Below are 26373 nucleotides of genomic sequence, written 5' to 3'. Positions count from 1 at the left end.
TCGATTTACAAATTTGTATCGGGATTAATCGGTATTGAATCGAATAGTGATACGAATTGAATCGTCAGGCACTCGGCAATTCGCACCCCCGACTGTATTGTGAGCCATTTGAAACACAGAATGACCTTTTAAAACAGTTAATTTTCTCTGACATTCTCAATAAGTATCAGAGAAATCATTCATCTATTCAGCAGAGCAACAAAACAAAAAAAAAAAAAAAGGAACAAAAGAATACATTACCTCACAAAAGACCTTCCTGGCTTCAGTTTCATAGAAGAGGCCAACAATGATTCGGGCGTCTTGACGCTTGAAAGACGGAGAAAGAAAAAGACAAGTCACCCACGCGGCGGGACGAGAAACGAGCAGGACATTCCTCACAGTGTGGATGCGGTGAAGGCGGGAGCCAAGCAACACGGCAGCCGTTGCCATGGTATCCGTTACAATAGCTAATTAATCCTGCACATTAAATCGAGGCCGGCGTTTGTGGCGAGGTCATTCTTAAGGGCGGCGCGTGTGTGCGCACATCCAAGAATGACGGCAAGTGAGGCCGGCAGGTGGAGGAGAAATAAAGGAGAGCAGCGACACTGCAGGAAACACATCAATTTATTTGATTTTTTATTTATTTTTATTTTTTTTATTGAACTGCACAATATAACAAATGCAAATTGCAGCAACCAACAGCTGATGGCAACTACAAAATAAACACCAAATTGTTGTTCAATTTTGCATTTTAGTCGACAAAGGAACGACCTTGCAGTGATCTGCTTCAGTCTCACTTCCTGTTAACTCATTCACTCGCCGCCATTTTCACATTTCGCAGTCCCGTTCGCTCCCGGCTGTTTTACTGGATTTTGACTGATTTTGCAAGGCCCACAGAATATTGTGTTCTATTGCTATAAAAACATGGAACCTATCAAAAGAAAGATTAAAGTCTCTACTTTCATCAGGAAAGTAGCAATTCAGCTTTTTTTTCTAGATGGCCCTGGTTGATCTCCTTTGCTCTGCTGCCACCTGCTGGCCGTTTGTGTAATAACTACCATTTCTGCAACCGTTCTTTGCAGTTGAGAGGCTGCATCAAAGCCTTCTGTATGCTTTAGCATAAAAAAACAAAAACAAAAAAAACGTATAAATACGTCTTTGGGACACTTAAAACATTTAAAAAAAAAACGTATTTTCGCGTTATTGGGAGCAAATGAGTTCAAATTGGAATTTCACAATAACTGGGCGACCAAATGACTCATGGAAGGATGCATGAAGACAGCTGTGAGGATTATACAATATAGTCACGAATAAGGTGCGACTGAATGTCAAAAACACTTGGAGAGAACAAATATCAGCTTGTAAGCGATAAGAGTGAATCCCTTTCTCAAACAATAAATACACCTAAATAACCAGTAAATATGCCGTGTATCTGAATGTCACAGATCTCTAACAGTGCTGAACCTTGAACAAGTGGTTAAGAAAAAAAAATAAAATAAAAAAATAAAAAAAATAAAAAAGCGGCTCATGCAACAATGCTATTTAAAACTAAACTAAGTGCAATTTCTTGGAGAACTTGCGTGGGAATGCTGAAAGCTGAATGCTAAGATTTAAATGCATGTGGAATGCTTATGAAATAAATGATGAAATTAGAACCTCCTGGTTCACTGAACAATGCACCTTACCAACTGTGCCACCGAGCATCAGACACCTGGTAATGATGATAAGTTATATGTATGGAAGTGGGCGTGGAAACTGATACTTGGAAAAAGTTCAATGTCTGTCCCATTGAAAATGAATTTGGAAAAAGTTGAAATTAAACATATATGCAAAATATATGCATTATTATTACATTTATTCCTGCTAAATTTTGACGTGGATGTGCCTGCTGTGTTGCGACTAGAATTCCTACATAAAAAAAATGCATCACATCATTTGACGTCTTTTTCCGTCAAAGGCAGTGAATGAGTTAAATTAACCTTTTTTTTTTTTTTTTTTTTTTTTTTTTTTTTAAACACACTTACAGGATTATAATAGGAATCATTTGCATGTCAAGCTTTATTGAAAGTAGCCCGATATCAAAAACCACAAACCCCTTTATCGACTGATTCGTCAAACTGTGAGTAAGACCCACTCGTCCACTCTTTCCTTCCAAAGTTGTTTGACGGGGGTTAAAGTTCAGCCTGTGAGTAGGCCGGTACACCAAAAACCCACTTGATTTTTGCAGCCAGCTGGAATACAAAATTAAATTCCCCCTAACCGCTGTTAAAAATGATAATGAACTATAACGACATGCATTATTAATGCTTATGAAACTAAATGACTCGACATTATGCTGTCGTGTTTATTGCTTTAAAAAAAAAAAAAAAAAGAAGACATCGGCGTAAAACGGCACGTTCATCAGCCATAGCCAACATTTGCTTTCAGCACTGGCACATAACGGGGAGCTTAAGCTAACAGCAAAACACGCGCACCCCCACGAGCCGCGTCGAGGCTGCAGATTCACGGATCGGAAGCTCGCGTTCTCATCGCTGCCACGATGATGCAAGCCGAGCGAGACAGGCTGCACATGCAGGAACACATTATTTTGGGAATCGGGCAGAGAGGGAGGGCTGCGGTACGGCTCCGAGCGCGTCTGCTAGAACAGACGTGCACGTATGGTTGCTGGCGAAAGTGTCAGCAGGTCGTCGTCAAAAGCATAAAGCGAAACATCCGCAGATCTCAATTATACATTTCACATCAACGTTAACTCGGCTTATTATTTATGTTGTGTATTTATTAGGGATGCACGTTAATGCTGTTTTCAAACCGATGCGCCAATCGGTTAGAAAGTGCAGATGTCGATAACTGATAAGTAAGCCGATAATTGTTTGTAAAATTTACTTAAATACAAATAGACTTTGGACTACTACTAAGTCAAACTAATACATTGAAACATTATGTAAATTTTACACAATGTTTAAAAAAATAAAATAATATATATATATATATATATATATATATATATATATATATATTAGGGGTGTTAAAAATCGATTCGGCGATATATCGCGATACTACATCGCGCGATTCAATAATCGGCAGAATCGATTTTTTTATTTATTTTTTTTTATTTTTATTTTTTTTAGGATTCACACCTTGAGCATGGAAGAATGTTATATGAACGGAACATTAAGCCTTCATATTTTATTTTAATGCTGTTCAAACATGAAACAGATTACAACCTCTATAAGACTGAAATTTCAGATAAATAAATAATACATTTTCATATAAATCTTACACTCTACAAGCTTACTGATTAGTATTTTCTAAATTTGAATGGAAAAAAAAATCGCAACAATCGACTTATAAATCCGTATCGGGATTAATCGGTATCGAATCGAATCGTGACCTGTGAATCGTGATACGAATCGAATCGTCAGGTACTAGGCAATTCACACCCCTAATATATATATATATATATATATATATATTAGAGCTGTCAAACGATTACATGTTTTAATCAGATTAATCACATCTTAGAATTTTGATTAATCATGATTAATCACCGACTTAAAAAGGCTTTTTTTCCCCCCCAACATATTTTGCCCGCTAAATATGAAGCGCACCTGTTATGTGTTATTTTTTTTACATCTAATGTAATGAAGACGTCTTCAAATCAATTATTTGCATAATTTAAAATGGGGGGGGGAAAAAAATGACCTATGGCATATGTAAACATTTATTAAATGCTTTACTTTCATGCATGAAATTATTTTTATTGCTCAAAACTCCAACAGCTACCTTTAATGTAACCATCCACTGTCGGCTAAAAAGGATCATCTGCCGTCAAAATTAATAGTGCGATTAATCTGCGGTAATACAATGATTAATGCGATCATTTTTTGCGATGAACTCAACTTTGACAGCACTAATATATACACAAAGCACCATGAAGCTGAATTTTGTCGATATGAACCGCAACAGATGGTCCAACGTGGCACGTCGGTGAATGTCATTGGAGGGGAAATGTAAAAACAGTCTAATTGAAATGGAAGGAAATTAAAACTAACTGGAAATCGACCAGCATCGCAGGACGGATTATGATTGCCTTTGAATGTTACCCACAGAAGAAGCAGCAGCGTGCGGCAAATCGGGACCATTCAAAGAACTCGCGTAGCAGGCAATTGTGAATTTGAGGCACCTTGAGATTTTTGACAGCCACAGCGGGGTCAGTGAGAAAACTCTGCCGAACGCTGATTTCGATGCCGGCCTCCTTCACCCGCTCCTCGAGATCATCCAGCGTCTGTCAAACCAAGAGCGATGGAATCGTAAGACAGAAAAGTGACGCAAGAGGAACATTGGCGGGAGCTGATCGAACATAAAAAAAGAAATGTGAAGACGCAATCGAATAAAAGCATCACGGTGAGACGGAGCGCTTGTTTACAAACAGATAACAGGTGGCAATAGAGGCGGGGACTAATAAATGAGGACATCATAGAAATAGGGGAGACAAAAAGAGCGGTGGGAGAACGTGAAATAAGGAAAAAGAATTCAAAGTCACCCTGCAACTGTAACATAGAAAAGAAAATGGCCTATTTTTTTTCTTTTTTATTGCAGTTGCATCACACGTTGTTTTTATTGCGTGTTTTACAGGCAGCTGGTAAAACAGTCATCTTCATATTCTCGTTTACTAGGGCTGGGTATTGCCGCCAACCTCACGATACGATACGTATCGCGATACAGGGGTCACGATACGATACGTATCACGATACAGGAGTCACGATACGATACGTCTCACGATACAGGAGTCACGATACGATACGTATCACGATACAGGAGTCACGCTACGTCTCACGATACAGGAGTCACGATACGATACGTATCACGATACAGGAGTCACGATACGTCTCACGATACAGGAGTCACGATACGATACGTATCACGATACAGGAGTCACGATACGTCTCACGATACGATACGTATCACGATACAGGAGTCACGATACGTCTCACGATACAGGAGTCACGATACGATACGTCGCACGATACAGGAGTCACGATACGATACGTCGCACGATACAGGAGTCACGATACGATACGTCCCACGATACAGGAGTCACGATACGATACGTCTCACGATACAGGAGTCACGATACGATACGTATCACGATACAGGTGATTAGTGTTGTTCCGATACCGATACTGGTATTGGCAGAGGTGCCGATACTGCATTAAAACAGTGGTATCGGTATCGGTGACTACTCACAAGTAACATGCCAATACCATTAATTCCAACGCTAATATAGGATTTTGGATGCAGCATCTTGTGTCTTGCTCATGCACGACATTCACTGTTATGTGACATGTTCACTGCATGTCGATCTAAGATATCCTATTGGCCCTTGAATGCTCTGAACCAATGGCAGGACAGCTTTTTCATGTTGAAAAAAAACAACAACCTTAAGTATCGGTATGGTATCGGCCGATACTGCAAAGCTGGGTATCGGTATCGGGAGCCAAAAAACGGTATCGGAACAACACTAATCGCGATACATATGTATCCAAATACTTGATACTTCAGGCGATACGTATCCCGATATATTACATTAATTTACTTTCATAAAAGTCATATATATACCTAAAGGATATGTTTGTTACGCTGACTGACAAAAATATTTTTGTTAGCTGAAAATGTATTAAGACGCATGAGCCGATATGAGCAAAAATATCAAAGTCATGTTAAGTTTAGAAGTAGATAAATGTTGATATTCTTCCTCCGTTTTCATTTTTTCTTAGCAAGACACAGTGTCCAATCACTGGTGAGCTATTTTTAGCATTAACTGAAGTCAATTAACTTCAAAGACGCTGCTGGTTTTTATTTTTTATAGGTACAACGTAAGCTGCAAATGCAAACGTTAACTGCCTATTTAAAGTCAACGAGCAATATCGATTCTGACGCCTGCGTATCGATACGTGTATTGTAATGAGGCCCGCGACGATATGTTGCCGTATCGATTTTTTTGAGCACACCCCTTATCGTTTACAGAAGCATTCAGCACAACAAAAAGGATTAATTATCGTTGGTAGCCCTCAATGAACTCCACATTTTTGCTCTTGGAATCATGCGCCATTAAAACCTCCAATGCTCGACTCGTTCGGCTCAATTTGAAGGGAACACAAAAAAAAAAAAAAAAAACGACGGTGTAACGCATACGAAGCTTCATCGCAAACATGTTTTACTCACGGATGTAAAAACTTCGGTGGTCTGCTGAATGGTGGCGATCTTGGTCCATTTCCACTTCTGGAAGAGCTGCACTCGGGTGGGGTTGTGCAGCGTGGCAGACGGGTGAGTGCGAAAGAAGGTGGGAAAGCGCTGGCGGTTGGACAGCGCCGGAGAACTGGACCCGTAGGACAGCTGCGAGGGGCAAGGAGGACGCGTTCAATAAATAACGACATGATATTTTCTCCTTTGTTCCAGTTACACCGAATTGCGTGTCACTCCAAAGGGGCGATACAAGTGACAGAGAATACGCATGTGGTTAGCCGGCTAATGACAAGATGAAATCAACTGTTATAATCAGTACAAATTCCCACCTCCCTCGAATGCAGCATTTTTTTTCCTTCTTTTTGGATTCTTTATTGAACATACAGCATAAACACACTAACAGAGAGACAGCAGAAAAGACAATTTTAACATAGAAGAAACATAAAATCAGTCAATAACAATCTGCATGTTCAAAAGGGAGCAGGAAGAAGTTGAAAACTTATCTAGTCCTTCATTTATAATACGATTATATTATATTTAGATTTATATAAATATAATATATTTATATGATATTATATACGTTGTTATATTTCAATAAAAGAAAATATATGATCCTGCTCATATAGCGTATATACATAAAATTAATAGAAATAAACGATAATAATTAGGGATGTAACGATCAGGGCAATATCGTGATATCGTGATATTAAAACATCGTCATCGTCATGTTCACAATATTTAAAAGGAACACATCTGTTCAAGAAGTCAGGTTGATTTCCATTTGTGCAGTTCTAGCACCCTCTAGTTGCTATTAGTGCAATTTAATTTTCATGAGGGATGTTTTGGCCTTCCATGTTTAAAATCTATGCTAATTGTCAGATGAAGGGGAACCGAATTTGCTTGTCAAACAATATATGTGTGCTTGCATTAACAAGTGAGTGCCTCAATATTGTTATTAGAGATTGTAGGTGGTTTATAGGCGTTGTTGTTACGGACAAAAGCACAATATTGTACTTTTTTTTTTTTGCGATCTTTCTTTTTAAATATCGCCAACCCCCCCACGAAATCGTGATAATTATCGTATCGTCACCTTCATATCGTGATAATATTGTATCGTGATGTTTGGATATATACATATACAATTTTCATTACACTCATTCTGGTACATCGGGAACATTTTTTTTTTTTTACATTGCTACAATTGTACTAGCTTATATCAGACTTAAATAATGCTCTTGAACTTTTCTTTTTAACATTTTTTTTTTTAAACTCAGCAAGTGACTTGCACCTTTTCAGCTCATTACCAAAATTGTTCCACAAATTGATACCTCTTACAGAAACACACCTTAGCTTAATATTTGTTCTCGTTTTAGGTTTTAGGTGTCTAATTTCAAATCGCTTCTGAATACTGTAGCAGAGTAGATTATTATATACTTTGTACATTATTTGTGCTATTTTAAACTCAACCAAGTCCTAAAATGTCATTATATTTAGTTTAATCAACTTGGTGAAAGGGAAAAACTCTCCGCTCATTGAAACACAGGAGTTTTGAATAGGTGTGTTGACGTATTACAACTGTCTTTGCCAAGTTTGAAGCAGCCAGTTGTAGCCTCTCTGTGTGAGTTGACACATTCTCTCCATGCTTGCTATGGATTCCGTGGCCTCCTCCCACCGGTTGTTAGCAGGAAGAATAATCGGCGTCGCCAAACTAAACCGCAGGTGCGGATACTCGTGTTGAAGCGTGTTTCGGTGCTGTGAATAAATAGTAACGATATCCAAATATCACGATACATTATCACGGTATGACACTCACGAATGGATAATTAGCACAATATTGTGGGGAGATTGCCGATATTTAAAAAAGGTCACAATATTGTAAAAAAAGTTCATACTCATACTAAAAAAAAAAACAAAAAACAACTCAATATTGTGCTTTTGTACATAACAGCAATACATATAAACTACCTAGTTGTAAAAAAAATGAGCTCATACTAAAAAAACAAACAAAAAACTCAATATTGTGCTTTTGTACATAACAGCAATACATATAAACTACCTACAATCTTTAACTCATTCACTGCCAATGACGACTATAGACGTCAAAAATCCAAGCAAACAGCCAGTGCAAATTTTGACAAGAAATTTGAATTTAGTTTTAGTTATTCATTGTTTTCATTCATAGTTATTAATCCCCATTGTTATTAATAACAACAATGACAACAATTTCATTGCTAAGTGCTACCATCGTGCATAGTGATCGGTCTTGGTCTTACTGAGACCACAAACTGGGTCTCGACCTCCAGAAGTCAATTCAGTCGACTAAAATTGCTCCTTATTTTTTGTCGACTAAAGTTGGATTAAAACTCCAATACAATCAGGTGACTAAGATATGACTAAGGCTTTAATTATATTTAGTCAGAAGACTATAACTAAAACTAGATTGAATTTCTTTTTTTTTTTTTTTATTAAAATTTTAATTTAATTTTATTTATTTTATTTTATTTTTTCAAAATTAACACTGGCTGTTTGCTTGGATTTTTGATGTCTATAGTTGTCATTGGCAGTGAATGAGTTAATAACACTTCATATTGAGGCACTTACTCACCTAATGCAAGCCCACATTGAGTTGCTCCACAAATTGACTCGCTACACAAGCACGTTACGACGATCATCTAACGATTAGCATTGACTTTCAACATAGAAGGGCCAAAACATCCCTAATGAAAAAAAAAAAAAATTAAAAAAACTAGCCACCAGAGGGTGCTAGAACTGCACAAATGGAAATCAGCCTGACTTTTTTTGTTTTTTTTTTAAAGATGTGTTGCATTGAAATATTGTGAACATGACGACGACGATATTGTGGCAGTTTTCATATCGCGATATCGCCATTATTGTTACATCCCTAATAAATAGCAAATTCAAGTTAGCCAGATTGTCAGCTGACGTACAACATCGGATCGGCCTCCGTCAAGCCACCTCAGTCACAATGTTGGACAACGGTGAAGGAATATGGGTCACCGTCTTACGAGTGGAGCAACGCGATCATATAAATAGCCGAGTGCATGCAAAATGGAAGAGGGCGCCTTTTACCAGCATTGCCCGAAGAACACGATGACATAATTGCTATATTGAAAATAGAGTCGACCCGGCCAGGAAAGGGGCATGACCGACTGAACGCACCCGTCATGTGCAACCTGCACAGATATGATAACTGAACTGAATTCATTTTATACTTTGAAAAAGGCCAGTCATCATTAGTAATTTCGTACTTTCTATAGTCGGTTTAAAAAAAGAAAGGGGGAAAAAATTTCAATGTCAATTATGCAACAATTTAACTCATTCAGTGCCATTGACAGCGATACACGTCAAAGTAGGGCGGTGCAATTAATGGAAATTCAATTCTAATTTCAATTATTACACTCTACTATTACAAAATCAGCATAATCATAAACTAAAAAGGCTATTGTGTTGTTTAAATTTATACATTTGCACCTTTTTTTTTTATTTTAAAATAACTAATTTGATCTTCTTTTTTTTTTAAATCCAAAAGGAACTTACATAAATATAGTGTTTCAAATAATTTTGTCTTAAGATTTTTTGTATTTGTTTTTTATGTTTAAAAATTTTCTTGTTTTGTACCAAAAAAAAAAAATACAAAAAAAAATATTGCCTTACTACACATTGCATACGCTGCACTCCAACTTTCATGTTTTTGCCAACATAAATAAATCTATATAATTATTATAAATTATGTTTGGTCCAAAACTTAATTATATATTTTTTTTTAAATTTGGTCCTAATATTTTTAAACGCTTAAACATTTTCTTGTTTTGTGCCAAAACATAAATAACCGTTTGAATAATCGTGATTTCAACTTCTGCCAAAAATAATCATGATTATTATTTTTCCCCATAAACGAGCAGCCCTACGTCAAAGATCCATTTTTACTGGGCTGGCAGTGAATGAGTTAATCAGTATATTTGTTCTTTCTTCCTGTACGTGCGGGTATAAGCATGGAGCACCGACAGGCGAGCGCCAACAGCTCCCATCGCGACTCGTCGCCGCGCTCGTTAACGTTGGAAGGCGTGAAACGACAATTAATGATACATCGCGAATGAGATAGAAACTCAGAACAATTGACTGTGGAATTATGCGAGTAATACGCTCAATTAACCACTTCTAACAAGAGCTACGTAATACACTTTCTTCTGCTTGCACAAAAAAATGACACTTGATTACGCTAAGAATATTTACAAACATGCAATCGCAATTCAAAACGTAAAACTCGACTAAGCGCAATTTCTGGAGAAATTGCGCGGGAATGCTGAAAGCACATTGAGAGATAAATTGTGAAATTCTAACCACCCGGTTACTGGACAACGCGCTTTACCAACTGTGCCACCGAGCTGTATCAGACACCTGCTAATGATAAATTATATATATGGAAACGGGCGTGGAAAATGATACTTACGAAAAGTTCATTGAAAATGAATGGGGAAAAAGTTGATGTTATGTAATTGCGGAATCAGACGTAAACCCTTCGAGTCGTGAATTTTTGAAGCTAGTTGAAATTTGAACAATGCAAATAAGAATGTGGGAGTTGTTAGGTGGCAAAAAAAAAAAAAAAGTGTGGAGAATAAAAATCACAATAACAATTTAAAATGATGCATACAGACGGTGGCATGTTTATTATCCTCCCATTGGCTCGCTGCTATATGAGTCTTCCCTTCTTATCAGAGCTAGAATATTTTATAGTTTTGTTTTGTTTTTTCATCCAAAAAGTGCTTAAACGTTTGTGTCAGGAGTAACTTCAAAGACCAAAGTGCTGTAACTTTAGTCATTCAAGTTACAAGTGTTTATAGAGGGTTGTAACGTTCCAATGTTTTGATATTGCAGTAGTTAACTTTACTGACTTGACTGAATATCGACGCGTCACTCAAAAGATCGCCTCCACGGATCAAAAAACGCAAGTGTGCGAGCTGCCCATTTCCTGGGCACCAAAATCTTACCACGATGAGGTTCCACATTCGAGCAGCCTCCGCCACCAGTGTGGACACCGAACTGCAACCCGGCATCAGGACAATCTTGATGGGTTCCGTGTACAGAAGGTCATAAAGTAGCTTGGTGGCTTCGCCGGGATCGCACTGTTGGCACAGAAATTGCACGGCTATCAGTGATTGATTTTTTTTGTTTTTTTCCAAAAAACAAAAAAAAATCAATACAATAAATCAAAGAAATATAAACACAAGTATAAAGGCAAAATAAACACTTCCTCTTGCTTGAAATGGGGTAGCAGGAAGTATAGACTTACCCCTTATCCCGCATTTTTGATATTACGTTTTGTATTAACTCATTAGCTCCCAAAAACGTATAAATACGTCATATTTTAAATGTTTTAAGTGTCCCAAAGACGTATTTATACATTTTTTTTATGCCAGAGCATAGAGAAGGCTTTGATGCAGTCTCTCTACTGCAGAAAATGGTTGAGTGGCAGCAGAGTATAAGAGATCAACCCGGCCATGTTAAAACTCCCACAGTTTTCCCACAGTTCTAAGCAGAATTGTGAAAAACGATGAAACTTAGCTATTGCTAATTGCTGCACAGCGGAAACAGATAGGAATATACTTTTTTTTTTTTCCCTGATAAAAGAAGAGACTAACCTCTCTTTTGGTATCTTCCATATTTTTATAGCAATAAAACATAATATTTCGCGGGCCTTAAAAAAAATCAGTCAAAATCCAAGAAAACACTTAATTGAAAATGAAAATATTGAATATTGATCAACCACCGTCTGATGTGGATACAGTGCTACACAAGTCCACTCCATTCACCATTTTAAATCAAATTGCATTTTTCATCTGTTGTACTATGGCGGTTTTTTGTTTGTTTTAAAAAAAAATAATAATATTTGAGTGAAAATTAGCACGTATATGTCAACTGTTACTGAACATATAGTGAGAAAAATACTCCCATTCACATTTGAACGTAGCCCACATGCATTACCAAGGAGGCAAGGTGAGGGCATGTTTCAAGGTCATCTCAGTCCTGACAGCCTCGTCAGGGGAGGCTCCATTTTTCTATGTGGAGGCCGGCGGAAAACATTTACCCACCAGTCAAGTCGCATTATCTCGAGCCGCGCATACAAAATGGAAAGCCTGGCTTTCCATTTTACAACTTTGGCAAATGAAAAATCAATAAGCAATTTCAGCGATAATGCAAAAAGGGCGTACTAACCTTTGATCGTGTCGAGGAGGGCAAGCCACAGATGGTTTTTACTTTCTGACGGCTCCTTGGGAATTTTGGAGATTTTCATTTGTCATTTGGATCATTAAAGCTGAAGAGGTGTTTGGTTTGCACTGGTTTCTATGGATCTCACTCCACCTCATCCATCCTTCCCTCCTTCCTCTCTTTAGTTTTTCCTCTGGTCTCTTGAGATCTCGTTAATTTGTTGGAATTTAGAGGCTTCTGGGGTTGGCGTTAAGACCTTGTTTTTGTAACCATGGGGAAGGCAGGAAGTGTTTGGTCGGTGCTGGATTTCACTTTGATTTATCTTTTTATCTTTTCTGACCTTTTCTCTGGTCTCCCGACCATTTGAACCTCACGACTCTGGCGACTCTGAAGTACCTGGTTAAGGGTAATGGGATTTTTATGAGGTTTTAGGTGAATTAATGAGTATAAATGTATACATATTTGCATGCACACGCACGCACACATACAAAGAAAAAAAAAAAAAAGATAAAACGTTGAATCGGTAAGACTACCGAATGAACAATTCTGAGCTCTTGAGATGTATCGGATCGTATGTCGAGAAACGTTTCTTGGGAGGAGCAATATGGCCGCCTCACGACTTCAAAAGTCTTGGCCTAGCGGCGATCCAGTGATATATTCAGATCAGTTGACTTCCCCTTTAAGAATTAGCAACAAAATGCATTATCAGGGACTTTTTTTTTTTTTTTTTGTCAGAAATGAACCATTCTGTATTTGATATGTAAAGGTTTACTTCAAACTGTGGTTCCAAGACTCACTCATGGGTATGTACGCCATTCATCAGCAAATAGATCGTATTATGCATACCAACACTGGTTAAATATGCACACGAAAATGTCATGCAGACTCGGCATGACACACACACACACACACACACAAATCTGTAGAAAATGATTCATAAAATTATAATCACCCAGATGCAGCATATTAATCAATCTCGGCTTGATTAAAGACCAGTCCCTGGACACCTGACATTAGCTGCTGTGATGGGATGTTACCTCGTCAAAAGGACGGTCAAACATACCAGCAGGCTTGCACCTTTGACAGTTTTTGCCAATTAATCATCAGGGTTTTTTTTCAGATCTTTTGTGATGAGAATTCAGATCTTAGCATGATCCAAAACTGGAGAGGTGCCCAACTTTTTTTTCCCCCCCTTGGAAAAAAAAAAAAAAAGAAAAAAAAAGAAAGAAAAAAAAGAAAAAAAAAGGGGGGGGGGGGGGAATAGGGAAAAAAAGAAAACAAAGGAAAAGAATAAAAGGGGAAAAAAGGGAAAAAAAGCAAAAAAAGGAAAAGGGGGAATAAGGGAAAAAAGGAAAAAAAGGAAAAGAAAAAAAGGGGAAAAAAGGAAAAAAAGGAAAAGAAAAAAAGGGGAAAAAAGGAAAAAAAGGAAAAGAAAAAAAGGGGGAAAAGGGAAAAAAGAAAAAAAAGGAAAAGAAAAAAAAGGAAAAAAAAGAAAAAAAAGGAAAAGGGGAAAAAAGGAAAAAAAAGGAAAAGAAAAAAAGGGGAAAAAAGGAAAAAAAGGAAAAGAAAAAAAGGGGGAAAAGGGAAAAAAGAAAAAACAAAGAAAAAAAAAAAGGAAAAAAAAGGAAAAAAAAGAAAAAAAAGAAAAAAAGAAAAAGGGAAAAAAGCATTATATAATGATCCCATCTCGCTTTGTGGCTGTTCTCCATTCATCAAAACGAGAGCAGAAGAGCGAGAATACAGAGCAGGCCACGCTCATCTTATCAATTTGGCTGAGTGATAATCACCAGCGCTGCAGAGATAAAGCTCTTACAAATGATTGAATGAGAAGGGCAAACCCCTTCCCCCAAAAAAAAAAAAAAAAAAAAAAAAACTGCCATCCTGACAGTACAAAATATCGCGTGGGACCTCCGCAAAACTCGAGTCTCATCCGTCAAGTCTCGACAATGATTTCAAGATTCGTTCATTTGCTTTTGTAGATTCATTCAATCGTAAACACTGCGCAATGGAACATACATTTAACCTTGGTTAAAACTGAATGAAATTTCTGCTATACATTTCAGCAAACATGGACTATAAAATGTCCAAATACAAAAGAAGAAATCATGAAAGCCACAAGAAAATGTCCACAAAATTGCCAGAAGTGTCTGAAACTGATAGCAAAAAGGCAGGAAAAAAAAAAAAAAAAAAGTCAAAAAAAAAAAAAAGGGGGTGGGGGAGGGGGGTTGGGGGGCACAAAATGTCCCCAAAAAGCAGAAGAGAGGCCCAAAATGACCATGTCCATGAAATTGCCAAAAAATGTCACTCACAAGAGTCACAGGGTTGCTGGAGCCTATCCCAGCTGGCTTTGGGCAGTAGGCGGGTTACGCCGAAAATATACAAATGAATACAAAAAAAAAAAAAAGATTTAGACTTGACTTTATTGATCCCTTTGGGATGGCTCCCTCTAAGAAATTAAGCATGAAAAATAATACATAAATAAATAAAATAAAATAAATAAATGCAGGCTAGGCATGGTGGGCAGTCTGAATAATTAATGAAATAAACTTGAATGCTTATTGGACTTAAACATATCAGGTGGTGTGTAATGTAATGAGAGAGGGTGTGGCTTAAGGAGATCAACACAAGGTGTTTGCAATTATTCGGCAGCTTTTTCTTTTCCTGAGGCAAAACGTGCCACAAAAAGTGATTTGGAAACAAGGTTATTATAGTGAACGAAAACTAACAAAATAACTGAAAAGCATTCTTGGAGTTGCCGAATAAATGGCAGCAAGGTCGCTAAGAAGTCTTGACAGCCCTTCGCCCTTGGCTGTTTGACTTAATTTTGGCTGATTTTGCAAGGTCCACAGAATATTGTGTTCTATTGCTATTTAAAAAATAAATAAATAAATAAATGCTTCCACCTTCTGGACGTTTTTTGTAATAGCTACATTTACGTTAAGCCACCTCTTCATGTCAGAACCTGCATCAAAGCCTTCTGCAAAATGCAAAGAAAAAAAACAACAAAAAACGTGTAAATCCATTTTTGGTAGTGAAGGACAAAGTATTAAAAAAAAAAAACGTTACACGTTTTTGGGTTAGAATGAGTTACTGGGGCTATGATATTGTACAGTAATCCCCACTGTTCAGTTTTTGCAGTGCTGCTTTAGCGTCGATATTTTTCTAAGTCTTATTACAGTTGATATTCTACTTTCCATACAATGCATTATTTGCGCTTATGTTGCATTGTTTTAAAATGAACTCGGGTGTATTTAGACATGGCGGAATTTCAGGTAAGTATTGAGGGGGAACCATGCAGCGCATGTGCACGACACTGAATTGTCGTATTGTCAAGATTGAAGGATTAGTCTGTCAATCAGTCAAACCGCTTGCACTGCACCACTCTGGGGAAATCACCAGCACATTTAAATGGAGATGCTATAGGTTGTATGTCATACCTCGAGGCTGACATACATTTGATCATCTTTTCGGCGGATCTCATGAACGTGAGAAATTCTCTGCCCGGTTTACTGCCTGATGTGATGACACAGGCTTGGTTGCATTGATGAATCTTTGGTAATAGTGTTGAGTGCAACTGGTCAGGTGCAGGAGCAGCCAGTATTTTTTTTTGTTTTTTTTACATGAGCTCAGTGTTACGTTCCACCGTCAACAAACACCCACCGCCGTGATTGCGTGATCTTGATACTCGGTTTTTATTCAATCTCAGAGGCATAAATGGTGTTTGTTTGAAGTGACGTTACCAAGGTTACTGTTGTCATGCCAATCTACATCTAACGCCATCCAACACCCTGCTCGCCTCGTGGCATTTGGAGAGCAACTCGAACGAATCGCTTTTAAAAGCAGGAGCATGTCGCACTGCATTTAACTGCGTGTTTGTATTCGAGTACCAAAACGGCCAAAATTCAAAATAAATAAATAAATGACTAAATAAATAAAGTGAAAATAAAAAAAAATAGAAAAAATTTTTTTTACTCAAAAATTATATAAAAAAAATTAATATAAATGGAAATATTTTAAAAAAAAATATTTAATTTAATTTATTTAATTTGTATTTTGTTAGTTTTGGTGCGTACTGCCAAGTCGAAATGTTATTCAAATGAGGGGGCGGTCTATTTATTTACTTACTTTTCTTTGATGTATCTATATATATATATATATATGTATGTATGTACATGTACAATTAACTAGTGTCAGAGATGGGAACACCAGATCAAGAATGTAGCTTGAGCCACAGGTGTTTCTCGTTTACCTGTCGGTTGAGTACAAGCAACTGTCGCTAAAGCTAAAATCACCAATAGTGTTGTCAGTTATTTCTATATTCACACAGTGCGAATTCTAAAAATGACCATCAAGGAATGTCTCATCAATGTTGTTGACCAAACCAGGTGGCATGTACAGTCGTTCAGATGCAACAGTAGAAAAGATGTCAAGTTACTCACCATGCTGTCATAATGGATTAACTCCAGCTCGTAGTCTGGAAGAATATCGGCCCTCTCATTCACCAGAGCCAAGGCCATCTTGGCGGCAGGAAGGCAGGCTTGCCCTCCGGGCCAGCCTCCGCTCATCGGGAAGAGCGCTCCGATGTACAGCTTCTTCTTTCCGAGAGCTGGGGAGGGGCACAGCAGGAGCACAGCCAGGGTCAGCGTCGGGGTCAGGGTCAGACGCGAGCCGGGGGCGGACCTGCTGCGAGAGCCGCTTTGCCCGAGCCGAGCCATGCTGTCGGAGGACCTGCGCTTCGGGCTCACGGCCACTCGGGAAAGTTGATTCGACCGCAACTTTGGAGCCCGCGGCGTGTCGTGTGCGAGTAGGCCGGAAAAATTAATTTACGTGAACGCATCTGATTTGCCCTCGGAGATGGGTTGACATTTGCAAGACTATTTTACTGACAGACACTTTTTCATTTACTTATTCCTTTTCGGATGGATGGATGGATGGATGGAATGGTAGAGAGAGAGAGAGATAGAGAGATAGAGAGATAGATAGAGAGATAGAGAGATAGATAGAGAGATAGAGAGATAGAGAGATAGAGAGATAGAGAGATAGAGAGATAGAGAGATAGAGAGATAGAGAGATAGATAGAGAGATAGAGAGATAGAGAGATAGAGAGATAGATAGAGAGATAGAGAGAGAGATAGAGAGAGAGATAGAGAGAGAGAGATAGATAGAGAGAGATAGATAGAGAGATAGAGAGATAGAGAGATAGAGAGAGAGATAGAGAGATAGAGAGATAGATAGAGAGATAGATAGATAGAGAGAGATAGATAGAGAGATAGAGAGATAGAGAGATAGATAGAGAGATAGAGAGATAGAGAGAGAGAGAGAGAGATAGAGAGATAGAGAGATAGATAGAGAGATAGAGAGATAGAGAGATAGATAGAGAGATAGATAGATAGAGAGAGATAGATAGAGAGATAGAGAGATAGAGAGATAGATAGAGAGATAGAGAGATAGAGAGAGAGAGAGAGAGATAGAGAGATAGAGAGATAGAGAGAGAGATAGAGAGATAGATAGAGAGATAGATAGAGAGATAGAGAGAGAGATAGAGAGAGAGATAGAGAGAGAGATAGAGAGAGAGATAGAGAGAGATAGAGATAGAGATAGAGAGATAGATATAGATAGAGAGAGAGAGATAGAGATAGAGATAGATAGAGTTAGATAGAGTTAGATAGAGATAGAGAGAGAGATAGATATAGAGATAGATAGAGAGAGATAGATACTAATTAGTCACAATAAGTTAACTTTTTCGTCTAAATCGAACAAAACAGGTGACTCAAAGTTAGCCAATAGCTAAACTGTTAAGAAATTCCAGAGAAAAGAGCAAGATGGAGTTCGTCCCAACTTGGATATGAAGTCCAGATTTTCAGACGTCTGAAATGTTCTCGTTTTTAAGAATCAAATCCCCCCCCCCCATTGACACATATGAAGAAAACCCATCACGAAGAATCAAGAGTCTAATTCCGCTCCGCTCCGATTCGCTCTGCCTTGGTTGCTCAGCCCGCCTACATTCTCCGCTTTCCGGTCCAAAGGCGCATTACGACAGCGCCGCAGTGCACGAGCATCATCTGTCGCTTTCCATTCGGAGGGAGCCAAGTAAGATTGAGCGGGGACGCGACGCGACTCGACTCGACCGTGCGTCCAAAACGGAAAAGTATCCCGATTGTGGAGGAAAAAGACGGGGAGAAGAGGACGGGAGCTCGACTCGACTCGACTCGCCGTGTCCGACGGAGGTTTGACTGCAGCAGCCGCGTGTGGGAGCGCGTGAGAGGCGAGGAAGAGGAGGAGGAGGAGGGAGAGGAGGAGGAGGGGATGTTCTCTCGGTTTCACAAACCACTTTGAATTTGCAATCCCATAACGCAGCCCGGCTCATTTATCTTCCACCTTCCAATCCCCTCCCACTGTGCGCCCTCACGACCCCCCCGCCCACCTTCTTGCCGTCGCTACCCGACATACCAAATCGGTGTATTTTTCACCCCGATTCGATTAAATGCTCCTCATGAATCAATCCTCGCCCAGAGGAGATCGGACGCATTTATATTTGTCAGCTTCATTAAGATGAACCCGACGGGCCGCCATTTCACCGCCATTATTTATTTCACGTCCGTCTCAGCGTGTCGTCCCGCACTGACTTGTTGCATCTCTCACAGCACTTTTGCACAGTGATGGTTTTCCTCACCAGTCTTTATATTTTTGGATGTTACTCCACATATCCAGCTGAGGGAATGAATACTTTTTTTTTTTTTATACACGACATTAAGCTAAAATAAAATGTCGGAATAAGTAAAACCTACTCCTGCCCCTTCCCTAAAACTTTTACATTATAGTAGACTTGACACAATCAGGATTTTTCATACGATGAAAAAAAAACAAAAAAACAACCGATTCGATCAGAAGATGGAGCAATAGATTGATATAAAAAAAAAAACGTATACAGTCAAATCTCGGTTTTCCAACGCTTCTGTTCTCAACCAAATCGGTTTTCAACGAGAAAATTCCAGAATTTTATGTCTCGGAACCCGTCCAAAAAGCGCATCTGAACGCGACTCACTCGGGAGCCGAGCTAATTCGGATGCTTTCTCCGTTAGCACATTCGCGTTCAGAGTTCGTTCATTCTTATTTCCGCAAATCTTTTTTTTTTTTTTTATAAGTTTTGCATCATGTATTAGCCCCTAATCGTGGGTCCAAAGAAAGCAAGTGCAAGTGGTAAAGCTGGTGAAGAAAAGAGGAAAGTAGTGCGCAGAACTGTTGAATTTTAAAAAAAGAAATGTTTGCATTTTGTTTTTCATCATTGTAGATAGGATATCTAAATAAAACCGTGTCTATTTCTAAACTTTTCTATTTATGGTAAACAGTATACAGTGCAGTTTATGGTGTAAAATAGTTTTAAAAAAAATAAAAAATAAAAAACATTTAAACCATATCTGTTGGAACAGTTACCTTTTAAAAAAAATAAAATAAAAATAATTATGCTTGATTTATGCTTCTGTACCAGTTAAGTTTTAATCTTCATTCCTGGCCATTAAAAAAAAAAAAGTAAAAAAGTCATCTAAATGTTTGGAGGCTCTCACAGAGACTGATTTTATGCAGCGTTACTTCAAACATTAATATAACCCCCATTACCGAGTCAGCACAGCTGCTCAACTGGCGCTAACGTGACACGTCGTTTCCATCGATCATATTCGGACTTGTGGCTACATACATAAAGCTAATTTTCCGATGGAGATTGATTGTGAATGCGAGTATTCGTTATAACTGTCCTCTTTGCCACGAAAACGTTCAAAGGATTTCCTCTGAAATGTTTTGGTTGTCATGCTAGCTAGGTACACGTTCGTCAAGAACGGTCAAGCACCAAAAGGGGTGAAGAGAAGAATAATAAACATGGAAACTAAATAAATAAGAATCCAGCATTGCCATCCACAATGGCAATGCTGGATTAAAGTCACAACCACCCCCACCCCCCCCCCCCCTCCAAAAAATCTTAATATGGTTGCAAAGTACTACTTTTGTCTAAAATGAAAACTCACTTCAATTTAGTTCAACAGCGCCAAGTTGCCGCAATGCACCAAATCACTACTTTTGACTCAACACACCTCAAACCGTAGTTGCTTAGCCTCAAGATGACACAAGATGGCAGCAAAGCAACTACTTTTGTCTAAAGAAAGCTCCTCTACTAACGTCAACATAGTTTGTTGCCAGAAGATGATGCCAAAGTAAAAGATCAAGAGTTGTTTTGTTTTTTTATTACTTTCTGATGATGATTCCGATTGTCGGCATGATTGTAATTTGTGCTAACCAGTGCTAATGTTACAGTAAAATTGCAATTATAGTTACATATGATAAACACTTCTATGCCCTTAAAAAATAATAATAATAAAAATAAAAACAAAAAAAATAAAAAAAAATAAATAAAACTCTTACTCTTATGCCGCCCTAAACTAGTTAATTGCGCACAAAAATTGTGCAAGAAAATTACTATTTGAATGAGTTTTTTCTGTTGCATGAAGGCGTAACGAGATCAAGCGAATGTCACTCGACGCCGACGCGGAATCGTCATCAGCAATGGATTGGACGTTTATGGTGATTTTCATGTGATTTGGCACAGTCAAGAGATTTCGAACTCAACACCTCCACTTCCAACACATACGGAAAATGAACAGAATACGAATCTTGCTTATGGTATAATAGTTACGTTTTCCATCATGCTTTGCGTTCCCGTTTCGCTCGCAGGCAAACTCTCTACCTGGCTGCTTTTCATTTTCTTACGTGGGTCGATATGTATCTGCGCGCGCCTCTTCCATGCATTTTGATTATCCGTGCAATAGAAGGGACGCGTACCGTATATCTGCTTTATTGCTGTGACTTCGGAGAAGGCTGCTCTGCATACAGTCGCTTTCACTTGCTTTCCAAGGACACGGCAGACAAAGGCGGATGCTTCTGGAAATCAATTTGGAGTTTTTCCAGCCAATTCCTCCAAATATAGATACTAAAGCAGACGCTTTTTAAAGTGTCATCAGCAAAGATTTTTTTTAATGTAAACTAATGTTTCTTCAGTATTAATTTTCACGGTAAAAGACAGAATCAAGATGCTGGTTGACCTCCAATTTGTCTGGATTTGAAACACTGCAACCAATAAGACGTAATGCAAATAGAAATAATGTTTTCCAAGGTTAAACTGTCATTACCATGGAAGGAAATGGAATGGAATCAAATGGTACTTCATTTACTTCATTTAAACTCTCGGTCAGTTACCATAGCAACATCGTCCGTCAACCTAACCTGGTCGTTAGCAGGTTTTCCACAAAAAAAAAAAAAAAAAAAAAACTGCAAAAACTTGACCTGACGTGGGAAAACTTGAGGTGGGGAAACTTGACTTGGACGTGGGGAAACTTGACCTGGACGTGGGGAAACTTGACCTGGACGTGGGGAAACTTGACCTGACGTGGGGAAACTTGACCTGACGTGGGGAAACTTGACCTGACATGGGGAAACTTGACTTGGACGTGGGGAAACTTGACCTGACGTGGGGAAACTTGACCTGACGTGGGGAAACTTGGCCTGACGTGGGGAAACTTGACCTGACGTGGGGAAACTTGACCTGACGTGGGGAAACTTGACCTGACATGGGGAAACTTGACCTGACATGGGGAAACTTGACTTGGACGTGGGGAAACTTGACCTGACGTGGGGAAACTTGACCTGACGTGGGGAAACTTGACCTGGGGAAACTTGAGGTGGGGAAACTTGACTTGGACGTGGGGAACTTTGAGGTGGGGAAACTTGAGGTGGGGAAACTTGACTTGGACGTGGGGAAACTTGACCTGGACGTGGGGAAACTTGACCTGGACGTGGGGAAACTTGACCTGGACGTGGAGAAACTTGACCTGGACGTGGAGAAACTTGACCTGGACGTGGAGAAACTTGACTTGGACGTGGAGAAACTTGACTTGGACGTGGGGAAACTTGACTTGGACGTGGGGAAACTTGACCTGGACGTGGGGAAACTTGACCTGGACGTGGGGAAACTTGACTTGGACGTGGGGAAACTTGACCTGGACGTGGGGAAACTTGACCTGGACGTGGGGAAACTTGACCTGGACGTGGAGAAACTTGACCTGGACGTGGAGAAACTTGACCTGGACGTGGAGAAACTTGACTTGGACGTGGAGAAACTTGACTTGGACGTGGGGAAACTTGACTTGGACGTGGGGAAACTTGACTTGGACGTGGGGAAACTTGACCTGGACGTGGAGAAACTTGACTTGGACGTGGAGAAACTTGACTTGGACGTGGGGAAACTTGACTTGGACGTGGGGAAACTTGACTTGGACGTGGGGAAACTTGACCTGGACGTGGGGAAACTTGACTTGGACGTGGAGAAACTTGACTTGGACGTGGAGAAACTTGACTTGGACGTGGGGAAACTTGACTTGGACGTGGGGAAACTTGACTTGGACGTGGAGAAACTTGACTTGGACGTGGGGAAACTTGACTTGGACGTGGGGAAACTTGACTTGGACGTGGGGAAACTTGACCTGGACGTGGGGAAACTTGACTTGGACGTGGAGAAACTTGACTTGGACGTGGAGAAACTTGACTTGGACGTGGGGAAACTTGACTTGGACGTGGGGAAACTTGACTTGGACGTGGGGAAACTTGACTTGGACGTAGGGAAACGTGACCTGACGTGGGGAAACTTGACCTGATGTGGGGAAACTTGACCTGACGTGGGGAAACTTGACCTGATGTGGGGAAACTTTACCTGACGTGGGGAAACTTGAGGTGGGGAAACTTGAGGTGGGGAAACTTGACGTGGGGAAAATTGACTTGGACGTGGGGAAACTTGACTTGGACGTGGGGAAACTTGAGGTGGGGAAACTTGAGGTGGGGAAACTTGAGGTGGAGAAACTTGAGGTGGGGAAACTTGAGGTGGGGAAACTTGACTTGGACGTGGGGAAACTTGACTTGGACGTGGGGAAACTTGAGGTGGGGAAACTTGAGGTGGGGAAACTTGACGTGGGGAAAATTGACGTGGGGAAAATTGACTTGGACGTGGGGAAACTTGACTTGGACGTGGGGAAACTTGAGGTGGGGAAACTTGAGGTGGGGAAACTTGACGTGGGGAAACTTGACTTGGACGTGGGGAAACTTGACCTGATGTGGGGAAACTTGATCTGACGTGGGGAAACTTGACCTGATGTGGGGAAACTTGACCTGACGTGGGGAAACTTTACCTTTACCCTCAACTGAATGATAAGTTTTGCTTGGCATTTGTCATATGAATACCCAGGAAAAAAAAAGAAAAAAAAAAAGAGACAATATACGGGTAAACAGACATTGCACACGCACTGTTCTATGGAATTGGCTCCTCACTGGCATTCCTGGCAAGCTGCAATACATCCAAAACAGCGCTGGCAGTCCTTATGAGAGTCTGTAAATATGAGCTCATAACTTTCATCTTTTACTCACTGGACAAGCTCCCCGTATCATTCTGGATCAATTACAAAATTGTACTGCTCATCCATAAATGCCTCAGCGGACGCACACCTCCACTTCCACTCCACGACTTCGCAGATGTGCAGGCAACCTCCCACCACCAAGCTCTGCGCCATGGGAGCACAAGCCTTCTGCTCGGCTGCATCTCGCCTCTCAAACAGCCTTTCCCATCCAGCTAAGGTCTGCACACAGGCTGGACTCTTTCGCAGTCGGCCAAAAAACGTGTTTATTCGAAAAGTAGATGCTGACGTGCTATTTATTGATCTGTGAAGTTTATATTTTCATTTGACACTTAACATGCTTTTAACTTGGTGCGTGATGAAAAGTGCATTGAAATAAAATGAAATGTGTGCCCCGCCTACTGCCCGAAGCCAGCTGGGATAGGCTCCAGCATCCCCGCAACCCTAGTGAGGAAAAGCGGTTAAGGAAATGGATGGATGGATAGATGGTATTAATAATAATAATAATAATAATAATAATAATAATAATAATATTGTCTTATAAAACCTCACCACAAATTCGTTATGCTTCTAGACTACTGCAAAAAATCTAATTTATCTTCAAAAAAGCCTTTTCACAATTGCCATGGTAAGAAAACCCAGACTACCTCATTCCAACTAACTTCAGTATGCCGTACTTCAAAATCCTTCTTAGTGTTAGCATAATCTTACAATAGTATAGTCAACTGCAAAACGGCTTCGATTACAAATCACTGACCTCGACGAGCACAAATCTGTAGCGAGAAATTTGGTGCAAAAGTCACATGACTGGGCAGCAGCAGAAAAAAAAAAAGCACTCGTGACTCCTACTGGTGACTTCTTTCACTACAAGTTGTCATTTCTACAGGTACAAATCATGACTTTTACAGATACAAAATTTGCACTTCTTTCTACAGGTACAACATTTTTATTTAGTTTTTTTTACAGGTACATTTTTTTTCCATACATTTTCTTTTTTAGAGGTACAATTTTTTTTTCTCCAGCTACATTTTTTTTTTTTTTTTAACAGGTAAATTACGACTTACATATACAAATTTATACTTCTTTCTACAGGTACAACATTTTTATTTATTTTTTTTTCCAGGTACATATTATTTTTCCATACATTTTCTTTTTTAGTACATTTTCTTTTTTACAGGTACAATTTTTTTTTTCTCCAGCTACATTTATTATTTTTATGTACACTTTTTTTTTTTTACAGGTAAATTACGACTTACAGATACAAATTTATACTTCTTTCTACAGGTACAACATTTTTATTTAGTTTTTTTTTACAGGTACTTTTTTCTCCATACATTTTCTTTTTTTAGTACATTTTCTTTTTTACAGGTACATTTTTTTTCTCCAGCTAAATGTATACTTTTTTCTACAGTTTTTATTTTTTTATTTTTACGAGTTACTTTTGCACCATATTTACCTCCATACACAGACCCTTGATGCCATCAGATGTGACCTCAATCAGGGAATATTCTGTTCCAATTGTCCTAAATTGCTTCCACCCACACCAATGCACCTCAAACCATTTAAATCAATCAGCAATACCTTATGAGGCTAGCATGGCCGCAAGCTAATTGACACATTCTGTATCCTCAAAAGCATTTATCGAGTCATTCAGCATGTCTAAAAGTCAATATGTCACATGTGCAGGACGCAGGCAAAGTCTCAAGTCTTCAAGTTTCAAACAAGGCCCAAGTTACTGTCGCAAAAATCAAGCTCGCAAAGTCATGTCGCCATAATATTTTAAGCGGAATCAAGTCAGCACTTGTTTTATACAAGTCGTAAGTCACGCCATGCAATCTTGCTCAGTCACAACATGAGTGATCGTAAAAGCAAACTACGGAGAGTAAAACCTTGTAAAAAGGACAAGACAAGCACACGCTGCTTGCTTATTCCTTCGCCAGTCAGCCAGACGAGCTGTGTCAGAAATGTTCCAGGACTGTTATTTGATATAAAAATAAATAAATAAATAAATAAGTAGTGAAAATAGGTATTTTGCCAGATAAAGAATTACTTTTATTATGAAATAATTAAATTACCAACTCAGTTACTTTTTTTGTGCAAGTAATGAGTACGGTTAACTAGAATTACTTTTATAAAGTAATGTTCTGAACATAAATCATAAATGGTGTTAAAAAAAAAAATTCAATTCGGCAATATATCGCGATACTACAGCACGCAATTCTCGAATCGATTCAATAGGCAGCCGAATCGATTTTTTAACTTCCATTTTTGATGGAAATGTATTCAACAAAACGTCTAACTTTCACACCTTAAGCATGGAAGAATGTTATATTCATGGAATATTAAGCCTGAATATTTGATTTCAATTCCTGTTTGTTCAATACAGTAGCTCACAGTTATAAAACTGAAGTTTCAGATCAATAAATAATACAATTTCATACGAATCTGAAAAGGTATGTTCTAAATTGAG

At 39.0% G+C, this 26373-nt stretch overlaps 1 protein-coding gene across 3 annotated transcripts in view; it reads right to left on the bottom strand.

The window, feature by feature from the left end:
• Positions 1-26373, bottom strand: part of gabbr1b (gamma-aminobutyric acid (GABA) B receptor, 1b) — a 108372-nt gene that overhangs the window by 39398 nt on the left and 42601 nt on the right. For 2 of the 3 annotated variants that reach the window (XM_077507748.1, XM_077507747.1), the window contains exons 7-11: positions 16893-17059; positions 11235-11369; positions 6205-6375; positions 4163-4264; positions 241-306 (exon numbers count right to left, since the gene is read on the bottom strand). In XM_077507748.1, coding sequence (XP_077363874.1) covers positions 241-306; positions 4163-4264; positions 6205-6375; positions 11235-11369; positions 16893-17059 — 641 coding nt within the window. Of the gene's footprint in view, positions 1-240; positions 307-4162; positions 4265-6204; positions 6376-11234; positions 11370-16892; positions 17060-17133; positions 17416-26373 lie in introns of those variants that run through there. The other variant, XM_077507749.1, reaches the window with a different exon arrangement.

This window comes from Festucalex cinctus, chromosome 19 (assembly GCF_051991245.1).
Source record: "Festucalex cinctus isolate MCC-2025b chromosome 19, RoL_Fcin_1.0, whole genome shotgun sequence".
Taxonomy (NCBI): domain Eukaryota; kingdom Metazoa; phylum Chordata; class Actinopteri; order Syngnathiformes; family Syngnathidae; genus Festucalex; species Festucalex cinctus.
This window is presented reverse-complemented; position numbering and strand designations above follow the sequence as displayed.